Source organism: Pan troglodytes, chromosome 19 (assembly GCF_028858775.2).
Source record: "Pan troglodytes isolate AG18354 chromosome 19, NHGRI_mPanTro3-v2.0_pri, whole genome shotgun sequence".
NCBI classification, from domain to species: domain Eukaryota; kingdom Metazoa; phylum Chordata; class Mammalia; order Primates; family Hominidae; genus Pan; species Pan troglodytes.
The window spans coordinates 28653117-28676188 of NC_072417.2; the positions used below are offsets into that span (position 1 = coordinate 28653117).

At 44.9% G+C, this 23072-nt stretch overlaps 1 protein-coding gene across 9 annotated transcripts in view; it reads left to right on the forward strand.

Moving 5' to 3' along the window:
• Positions 1 to 1408: 1408 nt before the first annotated feature.
• Positions 1409 to 23072, forward strand: part of MED1 (mediator complex subunit 1) — a 46898-nt gene continuing 25234 nt past the window's right edge. Inside the window, exons 1-9 of one of the 9 annotated variants that reach the window (XM_001172406.8) lie at positions 1409 to 1657; positions 4803 to 4909; positions 9096 to 9174; positions 12027 to 12081; positions 12186 to 12318; positions 13465 to 13493; positions 18349 to 18420; positions 20670 to 20744; positions 21497 to 21570. In XM_001172406.8, the coding sequence (XP_001172406.1) occupies positions 1633 to 1657; positions 4803 to 4909; positions 9096 to 9174; positions 12027 to 12081; positions 12186 to 12318; positions 13465 to 13493; positions 18349 to 18420; positions 20670 to 20744; positions 21497 to 21570 (649 nt within the window). In that variant the 5' untranslated portion in view covers positions 1409 to 1632. Of the gene's footprint in view, positions 1658 to 4802; positions 4910 to 9095; positions 9266 to 12026; positions 12082 to 12185; positions 12319 to 13464; positions 13494 to 18348; positions 18421 to 20669; positions 20745 to 21496; positions 21571 to 23072 lie in introns of all 9 variants that reach the window. The other 8 variants (XM_063798601.1, XM_063798603.1, XM_063798607.1 and 5 more) reach the window with 8 other exon arrangements.

A 23072-nucleotide genomic window follows, 5' to 3' on the forward strand; every position in this document is an offset into this window, starting at 1 on the left:
GGCATTGGTACTTAGGGCATAATAATTAATGAAAAAATTTTGAGCCCCTATGATTATAGTGACCAATCATATTTTCGGAACTCTAAATAAGATTAGCCTATCAAGGGCTAGGGTTGTGTTTTCATGTTTGTTTATTTGTCTGAGACAGAGTCTTGCTCTGCCACCCAGGCTGGAGTGCAGTAGCATGATCTCGGCTCACTGCAACCTCTGCCTCCCAGGTTCAAGCGCTTCTCCTGCTTCAGCCTCCTGAGTAGCTCCGCGACCAGCCGTGTTTTCATGTTTGTATTAGCAGCTCCAAATATACACATATTAGGACTCCACAGATGCTTACTAAGTGAAGAACACTTAGTTTGAGGATAGTAAAGGATACAGTTTTTTCTTTTTGAGACAGTCTCACTCTGTCACCCAGGTTGGAGTGCAGTGACGCGATCTCTGCTCACTGCAACTTTCGCTTCACGGGTTCCAGCGATTCTCCTGCCTCAGCCTCCCGAGTAGCTGGGATTACAGGAGCGCACCACCATACCTGGCTAATTTTTGTATTTTTCGTAGAGACGGAGTTTTACCATGTTAGCCAGGCTGGTCTCAAACTCCTGACCTGATGATCCACCTACCTTGGCCTCCCAAAGTGCTGGGATTACAGGCGTGAGCCACTGCGCCTAGCCAGAAATAGTTTTGAAACTAAAAAAATGAGAAAAGGGGAATTAACTGTGCTATAGGCTCGCTTTGAATGTCATGTTACAATGCGCCACTATCTTTCTTAGGATGTAATTATTGCATCTAGTATCTCAGGTTAAACTTATCTTTCATAAGACATTCCTGATACCAATAGCCTTTGAAAATCTAGTCATGGCCGGGTGTGGTGGCTCATGCCTGTAATCCCAGCACTTTGGGAGGCCGAGGCGGGCGGACAGCGAGGTCAGGAGTTCGAGACCAGCCTGGCCAACACGGCGAAACCCCGTCTCTACTAAAAATAGCTGGGCGTGGTGGCGGGTGCCTGTAATCCCAGCTACTCGGGAGGCTGAGGCAGGAGAATCGCTTGAACCCGGGAGGCGGAGGTTGCAGTGAGCCGACATCGTGCCATTGCACTCCAGCCTGGGCGACAAGAGCAAGACTCCATCTCAAAAAAAAAAAAAAAATTAAGAAAAAAAGAAAAGCTAGTCTTTCAGCACAGGAATCTGGAGATTTTAATTTGCGAGCTGTTTAACTGCTAAAATAAAAAAAAAAAATGGCGGTTTCCGCAGGGGAGCCGAAAGCTACCGGCCGGCAGGTTTAATATCCAGCGGCGCGAGGCCTGAGACAGCTCAGATCAAAGGGAAGACCGGGCTGAAAGAAATCTCGCGAGGCCCACGCATTGACCAATATTCGCGAGATTTCGATGCCCTGTCCTCTTCCTCTCTCTGGCAGGACCACGGTTTATCTCGCGAATTTTGGGAAGTTCCGTTGGGGAAGATGGCGGCGGCCTCGAGCACCCTTCTCTTCTTGCCGCCGGGGACTTCAGATTGATCCTTCCCGGGAAGAGTAGGGACTGCTGGTGCCCTGCGTCCCGGGATCCCGAGCCAACTTGTTTCCTCCGTTAGTGGTGGGGAAGGGCTTATCCTTTTGTGGCGGATCTAGCTTCTCCTCGCCTTCAGGATGAAAGCTCAGGGGGAAACCGAGGGTAAGTGACTGTAGGGGAAAGGAGGGGGCGGGACACAACTGGGGGAGCCAGTTTGTGAGAGGAGGTTCTTGCAGATGTCCCATGGGGGCCACTTTAGGGGCACAGAGTCCAGGAGAGGGAATGTGTATTAGTTTTAGATTGTCACTATACCCTCCTTGGTGATTATAGAGCTTCGACTTTAGGGCGATGGGGACTCTCAACTTCTGTGAAGATTTCATGCTCGACTAGGGCACTTTTGGCCTAAAGTGGTGGGAGACGGGGCAAATGAATACAAAATCAGCTTACATCTCGTTCCAGAAGAGACGCCTGAATAAATTTAGGGCTGTGTGTAAACGTACTGGAGACTATTTTGGCATCAATGAAATGATTAGGTCCTTATATTTATTAGCAGCCAGCAGTTCTCTACAATGTCAAGTGTTCAGATCCTGTGCCATTGTGTATTTTTAAAGTGCGCTGAATTTCGTTCTTTTATTGACCGAACTACGAACTGCAGAAAAACAACTTTTCTGTGGAACTTTACTAAGATTTTCTAAAGTTCCACACTCCGGCTAAGATGCTGCCTTAGCATTTTGGGCATAGTTCTGTTGATACAGTGAACTGTGTTATTGTTTATCTTCTCCAGTTTCCTCTGAGCTTTGCAGATTAGGGTCCTTGCCTGATTATTTTTGTATAGTTTCTGGCACGTAATAGTCGCTCAAAAAATGTTGGAGCATCGAAGTACAGATATTTATCAGCAGGTTTCTCAAGAAAAACAAGGAGTGTGTTTTGGAGCAGAGGTCGAAAGGTGAGGCCGGGAGCAGTGACTCACACCTGTAATCCCAGCGCTTTGGGAGGCTGCGGCTGGAGGATCCCTGGAGCCCAGGAGTTCGCGACCAGCCTGGGCAACATAGTGAGGCCCTGTCTCTACAAAAAAAATAAAAAAATTGCCGGGCACTGTGGCTCACGCCTGTAATCCCAGCACTTTGGGAGGTTGAGGCGGGTGGATCACCTGAGGTTGGGAGATCGAGACCAGCCTGACCAACATGGAGAAACCCCGTCTCTACTAGAAATACAAAATTAGCGGGGCGTGGTGGTGAATGCTTGTAATCCCAGCTACCTGGGAGGCTGAGGTGGGAGGATTGCTTCAACCCAGGAGGTGGAGGTTGTGGTGAGCCAAGACTGCGCCATTGCATTCCTACCTGGGCTACAAGAGTGAAACTTAGTCTCAAAAAAAAAAAAAAAAAAAAAAAAGGCCGGGTGTGGTGGCTCACCCCTGTAATCCCAGCACTTTGGGAGGCTGAGGTGGGCGGATCACCTGAGGTTAGGAGTTCAAGACCAGTCTGGCTAACATGGTGAAACCCTTTCTCTACTAAAAATACAAAATTAGCCAGGCACAGTGGCATGCCTGCAATCCCAGCTACTTGGGAGGCTGAGGCAGGAGAATCACCCAAACCCGGGAGGTGGAGGTTGCAGTGAGCCAAGATAGTGCCACTGGACTCCAGTCTGGGCAACAAGAGCAAAACTCCGTCTCAAAAAAAAAAAAAAAAAGAAAGAAAAAAAATTGAAAATAAATAAAATAAAAAATTGGCTCCAGGTAGTGGCTCAAGGCTGTAATCCCAGCACCTTGGGAGGCCGAAGCAGGCGAATCACTTGAGCCCACAAGTTGGAGACCAGCCTAGACAACCTGGCAAAAGCCTGTCTCTACAACAGATACAAAAATTAGCTAGGCATGGTGGCACAAGCCAGTAGTCCCAGCTACTTGGGAGGCTGAGGTGGGAGGATTACCTGAATCCTGTAGGTCAAGGCTCCAGTGAGCCAGAATCATGCCACTGCACTGTAACCTGGGCGACAGAGCGAGACCCTGTTTCAAGGAAAAATTAGCTATAGTCTCAGCTACTCTGAAGGCTGAGCTGGGAGGATCACTTGATCCTGGAGCATGGGAGGTTGAGGCTGCAATAGGCCTTGATTGTGCCAGTGCACTCAAGCTGGGGCTACAGAGTGATACTCTGTCTTAAAAAAAAAAAAAGAAAAGAAAGATGTACTCCTTGGGTGCAAGGGGACAACAAGTGTAAAAATGGAAACTTCATGAAGTAGGAGTTTTTGTCTAGTTTGTTCATTGCTGTCTTTTTAGCATTTTCATTTATTTATTTATTTTTTTGAGACGGAGTTTTGCTCTTGTTGCCCAGGCTAGAGTGCAGTGGCGCAATCTGGGCTCACTGCAACCTCCGCCTCCTGGGTTCAAGTGATTCTCCTGCCTCAGCCTTCCGAGTAGTTGGGATTATAGGCATGTACCACCAAGCCCGGCTAATTTTGTATTTTTAGTAGAGATGGGGTTTCTCCGTGTTGGTCAGGCTGGTCTCGAATTCCCAACCTCAGGTGATCCACCCGCCTTGGCCTCCCAAAGTGCTGGGATTACAGGCGTGAGCCACTCCGCCCAGCCAGCATTTTCATTTATTTTTTCTCTTTTTTTAAAATTTTCCTCTCTAGCCCAGTTCAATAACTTTTTTTTTTTTTTTTTTTTTTGACACAGTGTCTCCCTCTGTTGCCTAGGATGGAGTAAGTGGTGTGATCAAGGCTCATCACTGAAGCTTCGACCTCGCAGGCTGAGGTCATCCTTCTGCCTCAGCCTCCAGAGTAGCTGGGGACTGACTACAGGCACATGCCAGAAGGCTTGGCTAATTTTTTTCTTTCTTTTTTTTTTTTGAGACAGAGTTTCGCTCTGTTGCCCATGCTGGAGTGCAATAGTGTGATCTCGGCTCACTGCAACCTCTGCCTCCTGGATTCAAGCAATTCTCCTCCCTTAGCCTCCCAAGTAGCTGGGATTACAGGCATGCACCACCACACCCGGCTAATTTTGTATTTTCGGTAGAGACAGGGTTTGACACTCCAGCCTGGGCATCAAGAGTGAAACTTAGTCTTTAAAAAAAAAAAAAAGTTTGGATAGATAACAGTCCAGTGGTATGGTATTCCTTACATCAGACCCATAACTTGTGTGTCATCTTGCCATTAAAAATGTCTTCTTTGGATGTTTTGAAGTAAAATGATTTTGGAAAATATTTTAACTGAATTCTTACTGAGATGAAGTGTGGGAATTTATTTTGCAAGGAAAACTGTGGATGGTCTTGATAGAACAGTTACTGATAACGTTTTCTGATTTAAATCATAGAGTCAGAAAAGCTGAGTAAGATGAGTTCTCTCCTGGAACGGCTCCATGCAAAATTTAACCAAAATAGACCCTGGAGTGAAACCATTAAGCTTGTGCGTCAAGTCATGGTAAGGATTGTGGTGAAGTGGGTAAAGTGTTTTGCTTAGATAATTATTCTTAATACGCTAAGCTCTCCATGTAGATGTGTTCATACTATCTTCATAAAACATCTGAATACATGGTGGTTTCAACTTTAGGAGTCTATTGTATCTATACTACAGGTTGAATATCCCTTATATGAAATGCTTGGGACCGGAAGTGTTTTAGATTTTGGATTGTTTTGGATTTTGGAATATTTGCAAATATATAATGAGATATCTTGGGGATGGGACCCAAGTCTAAACACATAATTTATTTATGTTTCATAAACACCTTATAGATATAGCCTGAAGGCAATTTTATACAACATATTTAATAATATATTTAATACTTTTGTGTGTGAAACTAAGTTTTTTTTTTTTTTTTTTTATTGAGACGGAGTTTCACTCTTGTTGCCCAGGCTGGGGTGTAATAGCCCGATCTCGGCTCACTGCAACCTCTGCCTCCCAGGTTCAAGTGATTCTTCTGCCTCAGCCTCCCGAATAGCTGGGATTACAGGCATGCGCCACCACGCCCGGCTAATTTTTATATTATTAGTAGAGACGGGGTTTCTCCATGTTGATCAGGCTGGTCTTGACCTCCAGACCTCAGGTGATCCACCTGCCTTCGCCTCCCAAAGTGCTGGGATTACAGGCGTGAGCCACTGCGTCCAGCCGTTTTGACTGCATTTTGACTATGACCCTGTTATGTGAGGTCAGGTGTGAAATCCTTGGTGGCATCATTGTGAATGCTAAAAAGGTTTTGGATTTGGGAGCATTTCAGATTTTTGATTTTCAGATTAGGTATGCCCAGCCTGTACTAGTAGAATTTGTGATTCATTCTTTTCTTTGAGACCAGGTCTTATCATCCAGGCTCAAGTGCAGTGGCACGATCATGGCTCACTGCAGCTTCAACTTCCCAGGCTCAGGTGGTTCTCCCACCTCAGCCTCCTAGTATCTGGAACAACAGGTGCATGTAACCATGTCCAGCTAGTTTTTTTTTTTTTTTTCTTTGAGATGGAGTCTCGCTCTGTGGCCAGGCTGGAGTGCAATGGTGCGATCTCGGCTCACTGCAACCTCTGCCTCTTAGGTTCAAGAGATTCCCCTGCCTCAGCCTCCCGAGTAGCCGGGACTACAGGCGCACGCCACCACGCCTGGCTAATTTTTTGTATTTTAGTAGAGATGGGGTTTCACCATGTTGGTCAGGATGGTCTCCATTTCCTGACCTCGTGATCTGCCTCCCAAAGTGCTGGGATTACAGGCGTGAGCCACTGTGCCCGGCTGCCCAGCTAGTTTTTTATATTTTTTGTAGAAATCGTTTTTTTGTTTTTTTTTTTTGAGATGGAGTGTCGCTCTGTCACCCAGGCTGGAGTGCAGTGGTGCGATCTCAGCTCACTGCAAGCTTTGCCTCCCGGGTTCATGCCGTTCTCCTGCCTCAGCCTCCCGAGTAGCTGGGACTACAGGCCCCTGCCACTATGCCCGGCTAACTTTTTGTATTTTTAGTAGAGACGGGGTTTCACCATGTTAGCCAGGATGGTCTCGATCTCCTGACCTCGTGATCCACCCGTCTCGGCCTCTCAAAGTGCTGGGATTACAGGCGTAGCCACTGCGCTTAGCCAGAAATAGGTTTTTACTGTGTGGCTCAGGCTGGTCTCAAACTTGTGGGCTCAAGTGATCCACCCACTTTGGCCTCCCAAAGTGTTAGGATTACAGTGTGAGCCACCGTGCCTGGCGGATTCATTTTTTTTTTTTTTTTTTTTTTTAAAGATGGAATCTCTGTCTGTCGCCTAGGCTGGAGTGCAGTGGTGGGATCTTGGCTCACTGCATCCTCCGCCTCCTGGGTTCAAGCGATTCTCCTGCCCCAGCCTCCTGAGTAGCTGGTATTACAGGCACCCGCCACCATGCCCAGTTAATTTTTGTATTTTTAGTAGAGATGGGGTTTCACCATGTTAGCCAGGCTGGTCTTGAACTCCTGACCTTGTGATCCACCTGCCTCAGCCTCCCAAAGTGCTATGATTACGGGTGTGAGCCCCTGTGCCTGGCCCAGGTTGTCATTTTTATTCCTTAAGGCAACCAAATTCTAGCTTGAAATATGTTCTGTAAATGATACTGTCATTAGAGAGACATTGTGAGATAGAAGGATTCCAGGTGGCTAATAAGGCCCTCTCTTTGGGTACCACTCTCTTGGTTTGGTCACCATGACTTTGCTTGTCTACTTCTCAGTTTTGCAGATTCAGAAACCTAATTTTATTGGTACATCAAGGTTTTATAGAGTTTTCATGGCTGGGCGTGGTGGTTCACATCTGTAATCCCAGCACTTTGGGAGTCTGAGGCGGGTCGATCACCTGAGGTCAGGAGTTCGAGACCAGGCTGACCAACAAGGTAAAACCCTGTCTCTACTAAAAAGACAAAATTAGCTGGGCATAGTGGCAGGCGCCTGTAGTCCCAGCTACTCGGGAGGCTGAGACAGGAGAACCGCTTGAACCCGGGATGTGGAGGTTGCAGTGAGCCAAGATCATGCTACTGCACTCCAGTCTGGGCATCGGAGCGAGACTCCATCTCAAAAAAAAAAAAAAAGAGTTTTCAACAACTGACATACTATATGCTCATTTATTAATTTATGACAAAACGTTTAGTTTTCCAGTTTTCATAATACTGGTATTCATTGACCAGAGCACCTCTTCTCCTGTCAAGAATCAAGAGATTTCATATTATTAATAAATTACTTTGTTTTGTAAGGGAGAATTAGAGCAGTGAGATAGATTTATTTGCAACATGGAAAAGCCTGGAAAACTATCCTTATACCAGAAAACTGTTCACGTTTTTAGGGACTGGAATGTTTTTCAGAGAGAAACTTCTTCACTGGATAGGGTTAGGACAACTAGGCTAAGTTTTTGTTTGTTTGTTTGTTTGTTTTGTTTTGTTTGAGATGGAGTCTCACTCTGTCACCAGGGTTGGAGTGCAATGGTGTGATCTCGGCTCACTGCAACCTCTGCATCCCCGGGTCAAGCGATTCTCCTGCCTCAGCCTCCTGAGTAGCTGGGACTACAGGCGCGTACCACCACACCTGGCTAATTTTTGTATTTTTAGTAGAGATAGGGTTTCACTATGTTGGCCAGGCTGGTCTCGAACTCCTGACCTCATGATCTGCTCGCCTTGGCCTCCCAAAGTGCTGGGATTACAGGCGTGAGCCACTGCAACCGGCCTCAAACTAGGCTAAGTTTTTGTTCTTTGGAAGTCCCTTTTCTGGACTACATGTTCTGTTTCTTTTCTTTTTCTTTTTTTTTTTTTGAGACAGAGTCTCTCTCTGTCGCCAGGCTGGAGTGCAGTGGTGTGATCTCGGCTCACTGCAACCTCCACCTCCTGGGTTCAAGCGATTCTCCTGCCTCAGCCTGCTGAGTAGCTGGGACTATAGGCGTGCACCACCACGCCCAGATAATTTTTGTATTTTTAGTAGAGACGGGGTTTCACCATTTTGGCCAGGATGGTCTCAGTCTCTTGACCTCGTGATCCACCCGCCTTGACCTCCCAAAGTGCTGGGATTACAGGTGTGAGCCACCGCGCCCAGCCTATATGTTCTGTTTTTTAGAGTCAATCTCATTTTCTTAAAATTTGGTTGTGTTTCTCAGATTACATGCAAATCACCTTGTTAAATTTGTACACTACCAAATCTCCTGAGCCATCTTATTTAACTGTTTATATCTTAGCATGTGGTCACTTCCACAGGAGGCAGATCTCATGTATTACATTTTGATTCTTCCTAATATTTCTCGAAAGGTTTTTTTGTTTTAGATGTGGAAATACAACGTTTTCTTTTTTGTTTTTGACTAAATAGAAACAGGATCTCTCTATCTTGCCTTGGCTGGTCTCGAACTCCTGGACTCAAGTGATTATTCAGCTTTGGCCTCTCAGTGTGCTAGAATTACAGGCATGAGCCACGTGCCTGGCTGAGGAATACCTTTTTCTACACTCATATATAAGGATTTTTCTTCCTTTGCATGGATGGACAGAGTAACACTTGTAGACCAGTGTTACTCTATATAGTCTACAAAATCTATAGACTATATTGAGTCTATAGACTGTCCTGCAATATTACTACTAGGATAATGTGTATGTTTACCTAAAACACTGTTGGCCTGGTTAATTTTCACCTCAAATGTTTTCCCACTTGACACAGGAGAAGAGGGTTGTGATGAGTTCTGGAGGGCATCAACATTTGGTCAGCTGTTTGGAGACATTGCAGAAGGCTCTCAAAGGTTTGTGAACACTTTTGAAATATGCTGATTTCACAAAACCCCCAGTTCAAGAAGGACCATTTTATACTTAAACTAGAAGTAAAAAATTGAGGTAGGTCAACTTTATGTATTAGATATTGCTCTTGCATTCATTTATGGAGTTGGAATGAACTTTTTGCTAAAGTTTGAAACATTTATTTTTGATCCTGTTTTGGAGGCTGATAGAGATTTAAAAGATAAATGATGAAGGGTAATATAAGATACCTGGGGAGGCTGGGTGCGGTGGCTCGCTCCTGTAATCCCAGCACTTTGGGAGGCTGAGGTGGGCGGATCACAAGGTCAGGAGTTTGAGACCAGCCTGGCCAACATGGTGAAACCCTGTCTCTACTAAAAATACAAAAATTAGCTGGACGTGGTGGCGGGCACCTATAATCCCAGCTTCTCGGGAGGCTGAGGCAGAAGAACAGTGTGACCTGGGGAGGCGGAGGTTGCAGTGAGCCAAAATCACGCCATTACACTCCAGCCTGGGTGACAGGGCAAGACTTGTCTCAAAAAAAAAAAAAAAAAAGATACCTGGGAAAAGTTTTTGTTCCCTTCACATTTATTTCTGATTAATCTCGATAAGAAGATGGACTTTTTTTTTTTTTTTTTGAGACGGAGTTTCGCTCTTGTTGCCCTGGCTGGAGTGCAGTGGTGGAATCTCGGCTCACCACAACCTCTGCCTCCTGGGTTCAAGCGATTCTCCTGCCTCAGCCTCCCAAGTAGCTGGGATTACAGGCATGTGCCACCATGCCCGGGTAATTTTATATTTTTAGTAGAGACAGGGTTTTCCATGTTGGTCAGGCTGGTCTCGATCTCTTGACCTCAGGTGATCTGCCCACCTTGGCCTCCCAAAGTGCTGGGATCACAGGCGCGAGCCACTGCACCTCGCGAAGTTTTTTTTGTTTTTTTTTTCCGAGACGGCGTCTCACTCTGTCACCCGGGCTGGAGTGCAGTGGCACAATCTTGGCTCACTGCAACCTCTACCTCCTGGGTTCAAGCGATTCTCCTGGCTCAGCCTCCCAAGCAGCTGGGACTACAGGCGCGTCCCACCACGCCTGGCTAATGTTTTGTATTTGTAGTAGAGATGGGGTTTCACCGTGTTAGCCAGGATAGTATAGATCTCCTGACCTCGTGATCCACCTGCCTCGGCCTCCCAGATTGCTGGGATTACAGGCGTGAGCTACCATGCCTGTCCAGAAGATGGACATTTTAACTCTAAAAAGATTTTTACGGTGTTTATGGAGCAAATTTCCAGGAAAGCAAATGTAAAATATAAGTCATGAGCTTGATTATTCATGCTTATAATGACTAATTCTATTTTTGGGGAATAATGAAAGTAAAAACAGGTTTTACTGTGATCTACCAGAAATGAACCTAATTCAGCTGAGGGTTTTTTTTTTTTTTTTCTGGAGACGGTGTCTCACTCTGTCGTCCAGGCTGGAGTGCAGTGGCGTGATCTCTGCTCACTGCAACCTCCGTTTCCCGGATTCAAGTGATTGTTCTGCCTCAGCCTCCTGAGTAACTGGGATTACAGGCGCCCATTACCATGCTCAGCTAATTTTTGGATTTTTAGTAGAGATGGGGTTTCACCATGTTGGCCAGGGTGGTCTTGGACTCCTGACCTCAGGTGATCTGCCTGCCTTGGCCTCCCAAAGTGTTGGGATTACAGGCGTGAGCCACTTTGCCCAGTCTCAGCTGAGTATTATCTTCTTTACCTTTTTTTGTTTTCTTTTTCTTTGAGACAGAGTGTCGCTGTGTCACCCAGGCTGGAGTGCAGTGGCACGATCTCTGCTCACTGCAACCACTGCGCCCCCACCGGGTTCAAGAGATTCTCTTGCCTCAGCCTCCCGAGAGGGTGGGCTTATAGGTGCGCACCACCACACCTGGCTAATTTTTGTATTTTTATTAGAGACAGGGTTTCACCATGTTGGTCAGGCTGGTCTTGAACCCCTGACCTTGTGATCCGCATGCCTCGGCCTCTGAAAGTGTTAGGATTACAGGCGTCAGCCACCGCACGAGGCCTTTTTTTCTGTTTTAATTGTGGTAAAATATAGGTAACAAAATTTACCATTTTCTTTGTTTCTAAGTGTATAGTTCAGTAGCGTTAAGTACATTCATATTATTGTATAATCATCACCACTGTCCATCTGTAAAACTTCACTCATCTTCCCAAGCTTACATTCTGTAATGTCCCATTCCCGCCTTCCCTCAGTCCCTGGCAGCCACCATTCTGCTTCCTGTCTTTATGAATTTGACTACTCTGTATACCTGATATAAGTGGAATCATATATTTGTCCTTTTGTGACTGGCTTATTTCACTAAACGTAATGTCTTCAAGGTTCATCTATTTTGAAGCATTTATTAGAATTTCTTTTTTAAGGTTGAAAAATACTCCTCTTTATGTATATACATTTCATTTATCCATTCATCTGCTAGTGGACACTTGGATTGTTTTAACCTTTTGACTGTTGTGATTAATGGTGTTGTTAATGTTGACTTTTTTTTAATGTTAGTTTTAATGTTAATCTTCCTTATTCTATCATTAGCAGATAAATGTGTCTTAAGTTAAAGGCAGCTTGTCCCACATAAGGAGTAATGAAAACAGGAGAGGAGAAAGGTTCGGTAATTTTTCAAATAGATCTTTTTTTTTTGACCTTTAGTACTGCATAGGCCACAGCTAAGCCTAATCAATGAACTTTATGTAAATTACAAGCATTTGAACTACTGAATATGTTTACGGTTTTGGAAGGATGAATCTTTCTGTCTTAAAAGAATATCATTTAAGTCATTTGGATCATTCTTTGTGACTTCCTTTTTTCATCCTTTTGTAGTAACATCTTTACCAGCAATGACTGATCGTTTGGAGTCCATAGCAAGACAGAATGGGTAAGTAGTCTTTCTGTAGGCAGAAACATTTAACTTAGTGTTAACTTTGGGTGGCTTTATTTATGTGTCTTCTATTAATTTTTGTTTTGATTTGTTCCTGCTAGACTGGGCTCTCATCTCAGTGCCAGTGGCACTGAATGTTACATCACGTCAGATATGTTCTATGTGGAAGTGCAGTTAGATCCTGCAGGACAGCTTTGTGATGTAAAAGTGGCTCACCATGGGGAGAATCCTGTGGTATGTGTTGTTGATATTTCACTGGAATCTGTGGGGTTTACTTAGGGACATTAATTTTAAAATTAATTGTTGGGGTTTAAATAGCTTGGGTTTAGGTTTTTTCATGAGCCACTGTAGAGATGATGTGATGGGCTACAAAATCAACAGCTATAGAATGGGATTTAGAAAATATGGGTCCCATCTCTGACATCATCCAAAGGCTTTGACAAGTGGAAACACCATAGGAACCCTTTTCCCTTTCCTTCCTTCCTTCCTTCCTTTCTTTCTTTTCTTTCTTTTTTCTTTCTTTCTTTCTTGCTTGCTTGCTTTTTCTTTTCTTTCTTTTTTTCTTTCTCTTTCTCTCTTTCTTTCCTTCCTTCCTTCCTTCTTTCTTTCCTTCTTTCCTTCTTTTTCTTTTTTTTTTTCCTGAGACAGAGTCTCATTCTGTCGCCTGGAGTGCAGTGGCATGATCTTGGCTCACTGTAATCTCTGCCTCCTGGATTCAAGCAATTCTCCTGCCTCAGCCTCCCAAGTAGCTGGGATTACAGGTGTGTGCCACCATGCCTGGCTAATTTTTGTATTTTTAGTAGAGACGGGGTTTCCCTATGTTGGCCAGGCTGGTCTCCAGCTCCTGACCTCAAGTGATCCACCTGCCTCAGCCTCCCAAAGTGTTGGGATTACAGGCATAAGCCACTACACCGGCAGGAACCCTTTTCATTTCATATCAACAAACATGAGCCGCGATTGAACAATAGGTGCTGGGGATACAGAAATAAATGACTCAGGGTTACTACCTTCAAAGAGATTATAATCAAGAACAGATGATCTGAAAAATTATGTAATAGAGATGAATGTAAAATCTGTGTAACCAGACAATTTGATATGAATTCCATGTATGGCATTAGAGTTCCTAATGTTTTAAACAAGCTACTGAAAGTAGATTCTTTTAAAAACTATTTCATATGCTTTGACTTTAAATTTCTCACCCTAATCCTATGGTTCACCAAGTAGGAAGAAGATGCTTTTTAATATTTTAATATGAGGACCATCTGTAGTTTTAATGGTTTTGTTGTAAAACATGTGCTATAGAAAAAGAGAAAGGCTTTTGATATCTTCAAAGTTGCTAAAGTAGTTTTAATGTTTTAACATAATTTTCTTTGATTTCAGAGCTGTCCGGAGCTGGTACAGCAGCTAAGGTGAGCAAATACGATTTATATTCCTTGATATTGACAGACAGTGCTGTTCTTTACAGCTGGCTTTTAAGACTGGTCAGAAGTTATTCTCCTCAGGAACAAGTTTATTTTCTTGGGCAAAGATTTTTAAGAGTCTATACTTAATCACGTCCTGAATTGACATAGCATAGCTTTTCACCCTACTCTATCCCAGGGTTTTTTTGTTTTCGTTTTTGTTTTGAGATGGAGTCTTGCTCTATTGCCCAGGCTGGAGTGCAGTGGCGCGATCTCAGCTCACTGCAACCTCTGCCTCCTGGGTTCAAGCGATTTTCCTGCCTCAGCCTCCAGAGCGGCTGGGACTGCATGTGTGTGCCACCATGCCCAGCTAATTTTTGTATTTTTAATAGAGACTAGGTGGCTGGGTGCGGTGGTTCACGCCTGTAATCCCAGCACTTTGGGAGGCTGAGGCAGGTGGATCCATGAGGTCAGGAGTTCAAGACCAGCCTGGCCAAGATGGTGAAACCCCATCTCTATTAAAAATATAAAATTTAGGCTGACACCTGTAATCCCAGGACTTTGGGAGGCTGAGGCGGGTGGATCATGAGGTCAGGAGATCAAGACCATCCTGGCTAACACGGTGAAACCCCATCTCTACTAAAAAAAAAAAAAAAAATACAAAAAATTAACTGGGTGTGGTGGCAGGCGTCTGTGGTCCCAGCTACTAGGGAGGCTGATGCAGGAGAATGGCGTGAACCTGAGAGCGGAGCTTGCAGTAAGCTGAGATCTCGCCACTGCACTCCAGCCTGGGCGACAGAGCAAGACGCCGTCTCAAAAAAAAAAAAAAAAAAAAAAAAAAAAATTAGCCAGGCATGGTGGTGGGTACCTGTAATCCCAGCTACTCGGGAGGCTGAGGCAGAAAATTGCTTGAACCCAGGAGGCGGAGGTTGCAGTGAGCTGAGATCGTGCCACTGCACTCCAGCCTGGGTGACAGAGCAAGACTCCATCTCAGAAAAAAAAAAAAAATAGAGACGAGGTTTCGCCATGTGGGCCAGGCTGATCTTGAACTCCTGACCTCACATCTCCCAAAGTGCTGGGATTACAGTTGTGAGCCACCTTGCTGGACCCTTTTCTTTTCTTTTCTGTTTTTTTTTTGAGACGGAGTTTTGTTCTTGTTACCCAGTCTGGAGTATAATGGTGCGGTCTCGGCTCACTGAGCACCTGGCCCCTTTTCTGTTTTTTTATTTTTATTTTTATTTTTTTGGTGAGACGGAGATTTACTTTTGTTGCCCAGGCTGGAGTGCAATGGTGTGATCTTGGCTCACCGCATCCTCTGCCTCCTGGGTTCAAGTGATTCTCCTGCCTCAGCCTCCCGAGTAGCTGGGATTATAGGCATGTGCTACCACGCCCTGCTAATTTTGTATTTTCAGTAGAGACGGGATTTCACCGTGTTGCCCAGGCTGATCTCAAACTCCTGACCTCAGGTGATCCTCCTGCCTTGGCCTGCCAAAGTGCTGGGATTATAGGCGTGAGCCACTGTGCCCGGCCCCTGTTTTTTTAAGTTTTAATTTTTTTTTTTCTTATTTTGATTCAGATTCCCAACAGAAAGATATCCCAGGGTCTCTTAAACTTGGTACTAATGACAATTTGGATTGGAAAATTATTTGCTCCCGGGTGGCCTGGTGCATTCTATTATGTTTAATAGCATCCCTGGCCTCTTCATTAGTTGCCAGTAGTATCTCCTTAGTTGTTACAACCATGTCCCCTGGGGCACAAAATCACCCCTGGTTGGGAATTGGTGATCTAGGTTTAGGAATTTCATATAGCTGGGGGCGGTGGCTCATGCCTATAATCCCAACAGTTTGGGAGGTCGAAGTGAGCAGATCACTTGAGGCCAAGAGTTCAAGACCAGCCTAGCCAGCCTGGCGAAACCCTGTCTCTACAAAAAATACAAAAATTAGCTGAATGTGAGGCCGGGCGCGATGGCTCATGCCTGTAATCCCAGCACTTTGGGAAGCCGAGGCAGGCGGATCACCTGAAGTCAGGAGTTCGAGACCAGCCTGACCAACACGGAGAAACCCCGTCTCTACTAAAAATAAAAAATTAGCCGTGCGTGGTGGCACATGCTTGTAATCTCAGCTACTTGGGAGGCTGAGGCAGGAGAATCGCTTGAACCCCGGAGGCAGAGGTTGTGGTGAGCCAAGATCGTGCCATTACAGTCCAGCCTGGGCAACAAGAACAAAACTCTGTCTCAAAAAAAAAAAAAAGTAGCTGAGCATAGTGGCTCACACGTGTAATCCCAGCTACTCAGGAGGCTGAGGCACAAGATGCCTTGAGCCTGGGAGGTGGAGGTTGCAGTGAGCTGGGATCACATCACTGCATTCCAGCCTGGGTGACGGAGTGAGACTGTCTCAAAAAAAAAATAATAAAGAATTATGTGTGGAACAAAATAAATAGAAGGTAATCATTGAATCAGTGAAGGCTTGATAATTGAGTATGATACCATGAAAATAACTTTTTCGCTTTGATTTTGGGAAAAATTGTTTCATTTAGAAGGTATATGTGTGTTACAGTAAAAGTGCTAGGTTTGAAGACAGTCGCTTTTAGCAGATAGTGGATTTTTTCACTTTTCTTTTAATTGAGTGGAAATTTCTGTACTTAAATTTAAACTCAGAATTAAGACTTTTGGGGAATTTAAGGAAGTTATTACAGTATACACTTTGTTTTGAGCATTGCGAAGTTCTCAGGCACCACATGAGGATGTCTTAGAGTGTTCACATTGAGGAAATAAGTTGTGTATGTGTGTGTGCAAAAGCTTTTTTTTTTTTTTTTTCTTTTTTTTGAGTTGGAGTCTCGCTCTGTCGCCCAGGCTGGAGTGCAGTGGTGTGCTCTCTGCTCACTGCAAGCTCCGCCTCCTGGGTTCATGCCATTCTCCTGCCTCAGCCTCCCGAGTAGCTGGGACTACAGGCACCTGCCACCATGCCCGGATAATTTTTGTATTTTTAGTAGAGATGGGGTTTCATCGTGTTAGCCAGGATGGTCTCGATCTCCTGACCTGGTGATCTGCCTGCCTCGGCCTCCCAAAGTGCTGGGATTACAGGTGTGAGCCACCGCACCCGGCCTTTTTTTTCGAGATGGTGTGTCACTCTGTTGCCCAGGCTGGAGTACAGTGGCGCAATCTCGGCTCACTGCAACCTCCCCCTCCCGGGTTCAAGCGATTTTCCTGCCTTAGCCTCCTGAGTAGCTGGGATTACGGGTACCTGCCATTATGCCCGGCTAATTTTTGTAGTATCCAGCCATGGTGAAACCTTATGTCTACTAAAAATACAAAAAATTAGCTGGGTGTGGTGGTGCTCGTCTGTAATTCCAGCTACACAGGAGGCTGAAGCTGGAGAATCGCGTGAACTCAGGAGGTGGAAGTTGTAGTGAGCTGAGATCGTGCCATCGCCATCGGACTCCAGCCTGGACGACAGAGTGAGACTCTGTCTCAAAAAAGAAAAAGAGAAAAAAAGAAATAATGTTGACTTTTACCTGATATTACCATTTAGTATAGATGGTAATATTAAGTTAAAGAATATATTTTGCTGCTACTCGTTTCTTTTTGCTGTCTTAATAGCACTGTTGACTGTAAGTGCTCAGTAAATGCTCACAGAATGTCTGCTCAAGTGTCTGACATTGTCATGGCAGTTTAGCTTTCCAGAGAGCTTTTTTTTTCAAGTTTGAAAAAAGATATCAAGAGTTAGAATTGTGGAGATGTATTGGATTCCTAAACCTATCCACAAAAGCCCATTTGTCCGACAATCGAAGCCTGAATATTGGGTCCTAGAAAGCCAGAGGTCACGGTAGTAGTTTATTTTTTCTAGGGTAGATCTGGTCATAGCAATATTTTCTAATGGGTATTTTGCCTCGAGAGTACCCACTACCTTTTCTCTGGGTCTCCGTCTCTGTCCTAGTATTTGTTTTCCCTCTCATCTTTGCTCTCATGTTGCTGTATACCCACAAGTGTTGTGTCTTCCCAATTTATTTTCTTTTTTTGAGACAGAGTCTTGCTCTGTCGCCCAGGCTGGAGTGCAGTGGCGCGATCTCGGCTCACTGCAAGCTCCGCCTTCTTGGTTCATGCTGTTCTCCTGCCTCAGTCTCCTGAGTAGCTGGGACTACAGGTGCCCGCCACCACACTCGGCTAATTTTTTTTTGTATTTTTAATAGAGATGGGGTTTCACCATGCTAGCCAGGATGGTCTCGATCTCCTAACCTCATGATCCACCCACCTTGGCCTCCCAAAGTGCTGGGATTACAGGCGCGAGGACTGTGCCTGGCCCTTCCTAATTAATTTTCTTCTTATTATCTCTGCAATCAAAAGTTTTATTTTTGTTGACATCCAAATTCAGTTACATATTTGGAGGAAAGGAGCTGGGTGTGGTGGTGCACACCTGTTGTTGAAGGTGAGAGGTTGAAGTGAGAGCATTGCTGAAGTCCTGGAGTTAGAGTCTGGCCTGGGCAACATCGGGAAACCCCGTCTCTACAAAAAAATTAATAAAAAGGGAAAAGAAAGGAAAGTTGTTAATGATTGATTTAAATCAGGTTTCATTACTTGGGAGCTAATAAAACACCTGGTAAAGAGGTTTTGCCCACCTTCCTTTTAACTTTCACACTGCTTATTAGCACCTTCTCCAGAAAAAATGGAGGAGGGAGACAAAGGAAAATATTTTCTTTTCTTTTGCTGCTTTTCATTGATGCTAGAAAACTTTTGAGGAAAATGGTTAAAGCTGATTATTAAAATCAGTTTTATATAGCTGTGATTTTTGGCACTTTGTTGTAAGATTGAGTAGTAATTTTATGTTTTATTTTCCTCTCTTTCCCCTCTTCCCTGAACTCCTTATAGGGAAAAAAATTTTGATGAATTTTCTAAGCACCTTAAGGGCCTTGTTAATCTGTATAACCTACCAGGGGACAAGTAAGTATTTTTAATATTTTTGCTTTTGTTTGTAAAAATCAGTATAAATCTATAAGCCACCTTATGCCTAGAAATTTGCTACCTCTTCTGCTGTTTGTCACTCCTAGTTTCTACTTATACTGCAATCTGTAGCTCAGCTTCCAACATTGGGCCTTTCAAAGATATCTTCAATAGGCAGCACCTGCATTAATCGATCATAATGCTGGAAGACAGAATATAATCTTTGAGATGTCCAACATTCCAATTTCCAGGCTGAAAGGAATTAGTTGTTGTGGAACTGGCTTTAATTCTATTTTTAACCTACCTGGGATTCTATTAACGTATTTGGCTTTTTAAAACAGAGATAAAAATAAGCTTTGAAGTGCTAAAAATAGGCTTTAATAGTAGTGAAGCCAGTCAAAGTGGCCCATGCCTCTAATCCCAGTACGTTGGGAGGCCAAGACAGGAAGATTTCTTGAGCTCAGGAGATCAATACCAGCCTGGGCAACATAGTGAGACCCTGTCTCTAGCAGAAAGACAACAGCAACAGCTTAGATGGGTGGTGATGAGTGCATGTAGTCCCAGCTACTTCGGAGGCTAAGGTGGGACGATCACTTCAAACTAGTAGTTTGAGGGTGCACTGAGCAGTGATTGCGTCACTGTGCTCCAGCCTGGTTGACAGAGCGAGATGCTGTCTCAAAAAAAAAAAAAAAAAATATGTGTATATATATATATATAGTAACAAAAAAAATTTATTTTAAAAATTAATGTTTTAGGCTGGGCACAGTGGCTCACCCCTTTAATCCTGGCACTTTGGGAGGCTGAGGTGGGTGGACCACCTGAGGTCCAGTCAAGAATTAATGTTTTAAAATGTTTTTTTTTTTTTTCTTTTTTTTAAAATACGGATTGTCGCTCTGTCACCCAGGCTGGAGTGCAGTGGCATGACCTCAGCTCACTGCAGCCTCCACCTCCCGGGTTCAAGCAGTTCTCCTGCCTCAGCCTTCCGAGTAGCTGGGTTTACGGCTATGCGCCACCACGCCTGGCTAATTATTATAATTTTTTTTGACTCTTGCTCTGTCGCCCAGGCTGCAGTACAGTGGTGCCATCTCGGCTCACTGCAACCTCCGCCTCCTGGGTTCAAGCGATTCTCCTGCCTCAGCCTCCCGAGTAGCTGGGATTAAAGGCGCCCACCACTGACCTGGCTAAGTTTTGCATTTTTAGTAGAGGTGGGGTTTCACCATCTTGGCCAGGCTGGCCTCGAACTCCTGACCTTGATCCACCCGCCATGGCCTCCCAGAGTGCTTGGATTATAGGCGTGAGACATTGCGCCCAGCCACCTGGCTAATTTTTGTATTTCTAGTAGAGACAGGGTTTTACCATGTTGGTCAGGCTGGTCTCAAACTCCTGACCTCACGTGATCCACCCGCTTCGGCCTCCCAAAGTGTTGGGATTACAGGCATGAGCCACCGCGCCTGGCCAGTTTTTTTTTGGTTTTTTTTTTGTTTGTTTGTTTTTTGTTTTTTTTTGGAGACAGAGTCTCGCTCTGCCACCAGGCTGGAATGCAATGGCACGATCTTGGTTCACTGCAACCTCCACCTCCCGGGTTCAAGCAATTCTCTTGCCTTAGTCTCCCAAGTAGCTGGGACTACAGGCGCATGCTGCCACGCCTGGCTAATTTTTTTTTTTTTTTGTATTTTATTAGAGACGGGGTTTCACCGTGTTGCCCAGGCTGGTCTCAAACTCCTGAGCTCAGGCAATCTGCCTGCCTTGGCTTCCCAAATTGCTAGGATTATAGGCGTGAGCCACTGCGCCTGGCCAGTTTTTAAAAATATATATATTTTTTTGCCTTCAATTTAGACTTGCTCTTTAGGCCTTCTATGTCACTGTTTGTGTCTGTATGTATATATGTGTATTTTTCAACTTTTTTTTTTTTTTTTTTTTTTTGAGATGGAATCTTGTTCTGTCACCCAGGCTGGAGTGCAGTGGTATGATCTTGGCTCACTGCAACCTCTTCCTCTCGGGTTCAAGCAATTCTCCTGCCTCACCCTTCCGAGCAGCTGGGATTACAGGTGCCTGCCACCACGCTCAGCTAATTTTTGTAGTTTTAGTAGAGATGGGGTTTTGCCATGTTGGCCAGGCTGGTCTCAAACTCCTGACCTCAGGTGATCTGCCCGCCTCAGCCTCCCAAGGTGCTGGGATTACAGGCTGAGCCACCCCGCTTGGTCATATTTTTCAACTATTAACTCATGTTCTTCTCATCTACTCTCCAGCAAACTGAAGACTAAAATGTACTTGGCTCTCCAATCCTTAGAACAAGATCTTTCTAAAATGGCAATTATGTACTGGTAAGACTGCTAAAACCTTAATTCTACATGATCCCTTGAGTTTTTCTCTGGGGAGATTAGGGTCCTATTTTATACATCTCTATTAAGCCCGTATGATAATATGTCCTTTCTCTTCCAAAATGATGATTGTATTTGAACTTCTGAGTATCAGTATCGTTAAGTTGTTGGTTACCATAGGTTTTATCTCAAGACTCATCAGACCTGGAGTCCCATCTGAGAAATAATAGTCTAAGTGTAATTTTTGTTCACCATACTACATACTGGTGTGTACTTGGAAATAATCCCTTTACTTTGGAGGTGAAATACATTTGCTATATGCCCAATTACAAGACAGAACCATTATGATAGTATTATAAGACTTTGGGCTGGGCGCGGTGGCTCACGCCTGTAATCCCAGCACTTTGGGAGGCCGAGGCGGGCGGATCACCTGAGGTCACGAGTTCGAGACCAGCCTGCCCAGTATGGTGAAACCCCGTCTCTACTAAAAATACAAAAAATTAGCTGGGCGTGGTGGCGGGCGCCTGTAATCCCAGCTACTCGGGAGGCTGAGGCAGGAGAATCACTGGAACCTGGGAAGCGGAGGTTGCGGTGAGCTGAGATTGTACCACTGCACTTCAGCCTGGGCGACAAGAGCGAAACTCCGTCTCAAAAAAAAAAAAGAAAAGACTTCGGAGAGGTGAAATCAATATCACAGTGTGTACCAAGACCATCAGGGATTAAATATAAGCAAACATAGATAACTTGTCTTACAGGAAAGCAACTAATGCTGGTCCCTTGGATAAGATTCTTCATGGAAGTGTTGGCTATCTCACACCAAGGAGTGGGGGTACGTGATCCTATTTTGCTTGTTTAGAAACATGTGTAATTTAAGTTGAGGGTCATTACTTTTCATTTCACCTTTAGTTTGTTTGTTTATTTTATTTTTTTGAGACAGAGTCTCACTTTGTTGCCCAGGCTGGAGTGCAGTGGCATGATCTCGGCTTACTGCTCCTTCCACCTCCTGGGCTCAAGTGAATCTCATGCCTCAGCCTCCTGAGTAGCTGGGATTACAGGTGTGCACCACAATAGCCAGCTAATTTATTCTATTGTTGGTAGAGACAGGGTTTCACTGTTTTGGCCAGGCTGGTCCTGAACTCCTCGCCTCGACTGATCGGCCTACTTTGGTCTCCCAAAGTGCTGGGATTACAGGCATGAGCCACTGCGCCCAGCCTATTTATTTGTTAATTTTTATTCTTTTTTTTTTTTTTTTTTTAAGACGGAGTCTTGCTCTGTTGCCCAGGCTGGAGTACAGTGGCGCGATCTCAGCTCACTGCAAGCTCCGCCTCCCAGGTTCACGCCATTCTCCTGCCTCAGCCTCCAGGGTAGCTGGGACTACAGGCGCCCGCCACCACGCCTGGCTAATTTTTTTGTATTTTTTAGTGGAGATGGGGTTTCACAGCGTTAGCCAGGATGGTCTCGATCTCCTGACCTCGTGATCTGCCCGCCTCAGCCTCCCAAAGTGCTGGGATTACAGGCATGAGCCACTGTGCCTGGCCAATTTTTATTCTTATGTATTTGTTTATTTTTCTTGAGACAGGCTCTCACCAGGCTGGAGTGCAGTGGCACAATCTTGGATCACTGTAACCTCTGCCTCCCGGGTTCAAGGGATTCTCCTGCCTCAGCCTCCCGAGTAGCTGGGATTACAGGCATGTGCCACCACACCCGACTAATTTTTGTATTTTTAGTAGAGATGGGGTTTCACCATGTTGGCCAGGCTGGTCTCAAATTCCTGACTTCAAGTGATCCTCCCTCCTCGGCTGCCCAAAGTGCTGGGATTACAAACAGGTATTAGCCACTGCACCAGTCCCTATTTATTTATTTTTGAGACAGGGTCTTGCTGTGTTGCCCAGGCTGGAGTGCAGTCGTGCAATCATGACTCACTCCAGCCTCAACCTCCTGGGCCCAAATAATCCCCCTAACTCAGTTTCCTGAGTAGCTTGGACTACAGGTACAGGATACCATGCCTGGCTAATTTTTGTTGTTTTATAGAGACATGGTCTTACTATGTTGCCTAGGCTGGTCTTGAACTGGGATCAAGTGATCTTCCTGCCACTGCATTGCAAAGGGTTGGGATTATAAGCATAAGCCACTGCGTCTGGCCTCATCTTGGGGTTTATAAACATATAAGCAGAGGGAGAAAATTGCCAGATATTTGTGTATTTTGTGATGATTTCTTCCTTTTTTTTTTTTTTTTTTAGGCATTTAGGCAGAGTCTTGCTCTGTCTCCCAGGCTGGAGTGCAGTGGCGCGATCTTGGCTCATTGCAACCTCTGCATCCTGGGTTCCAGCA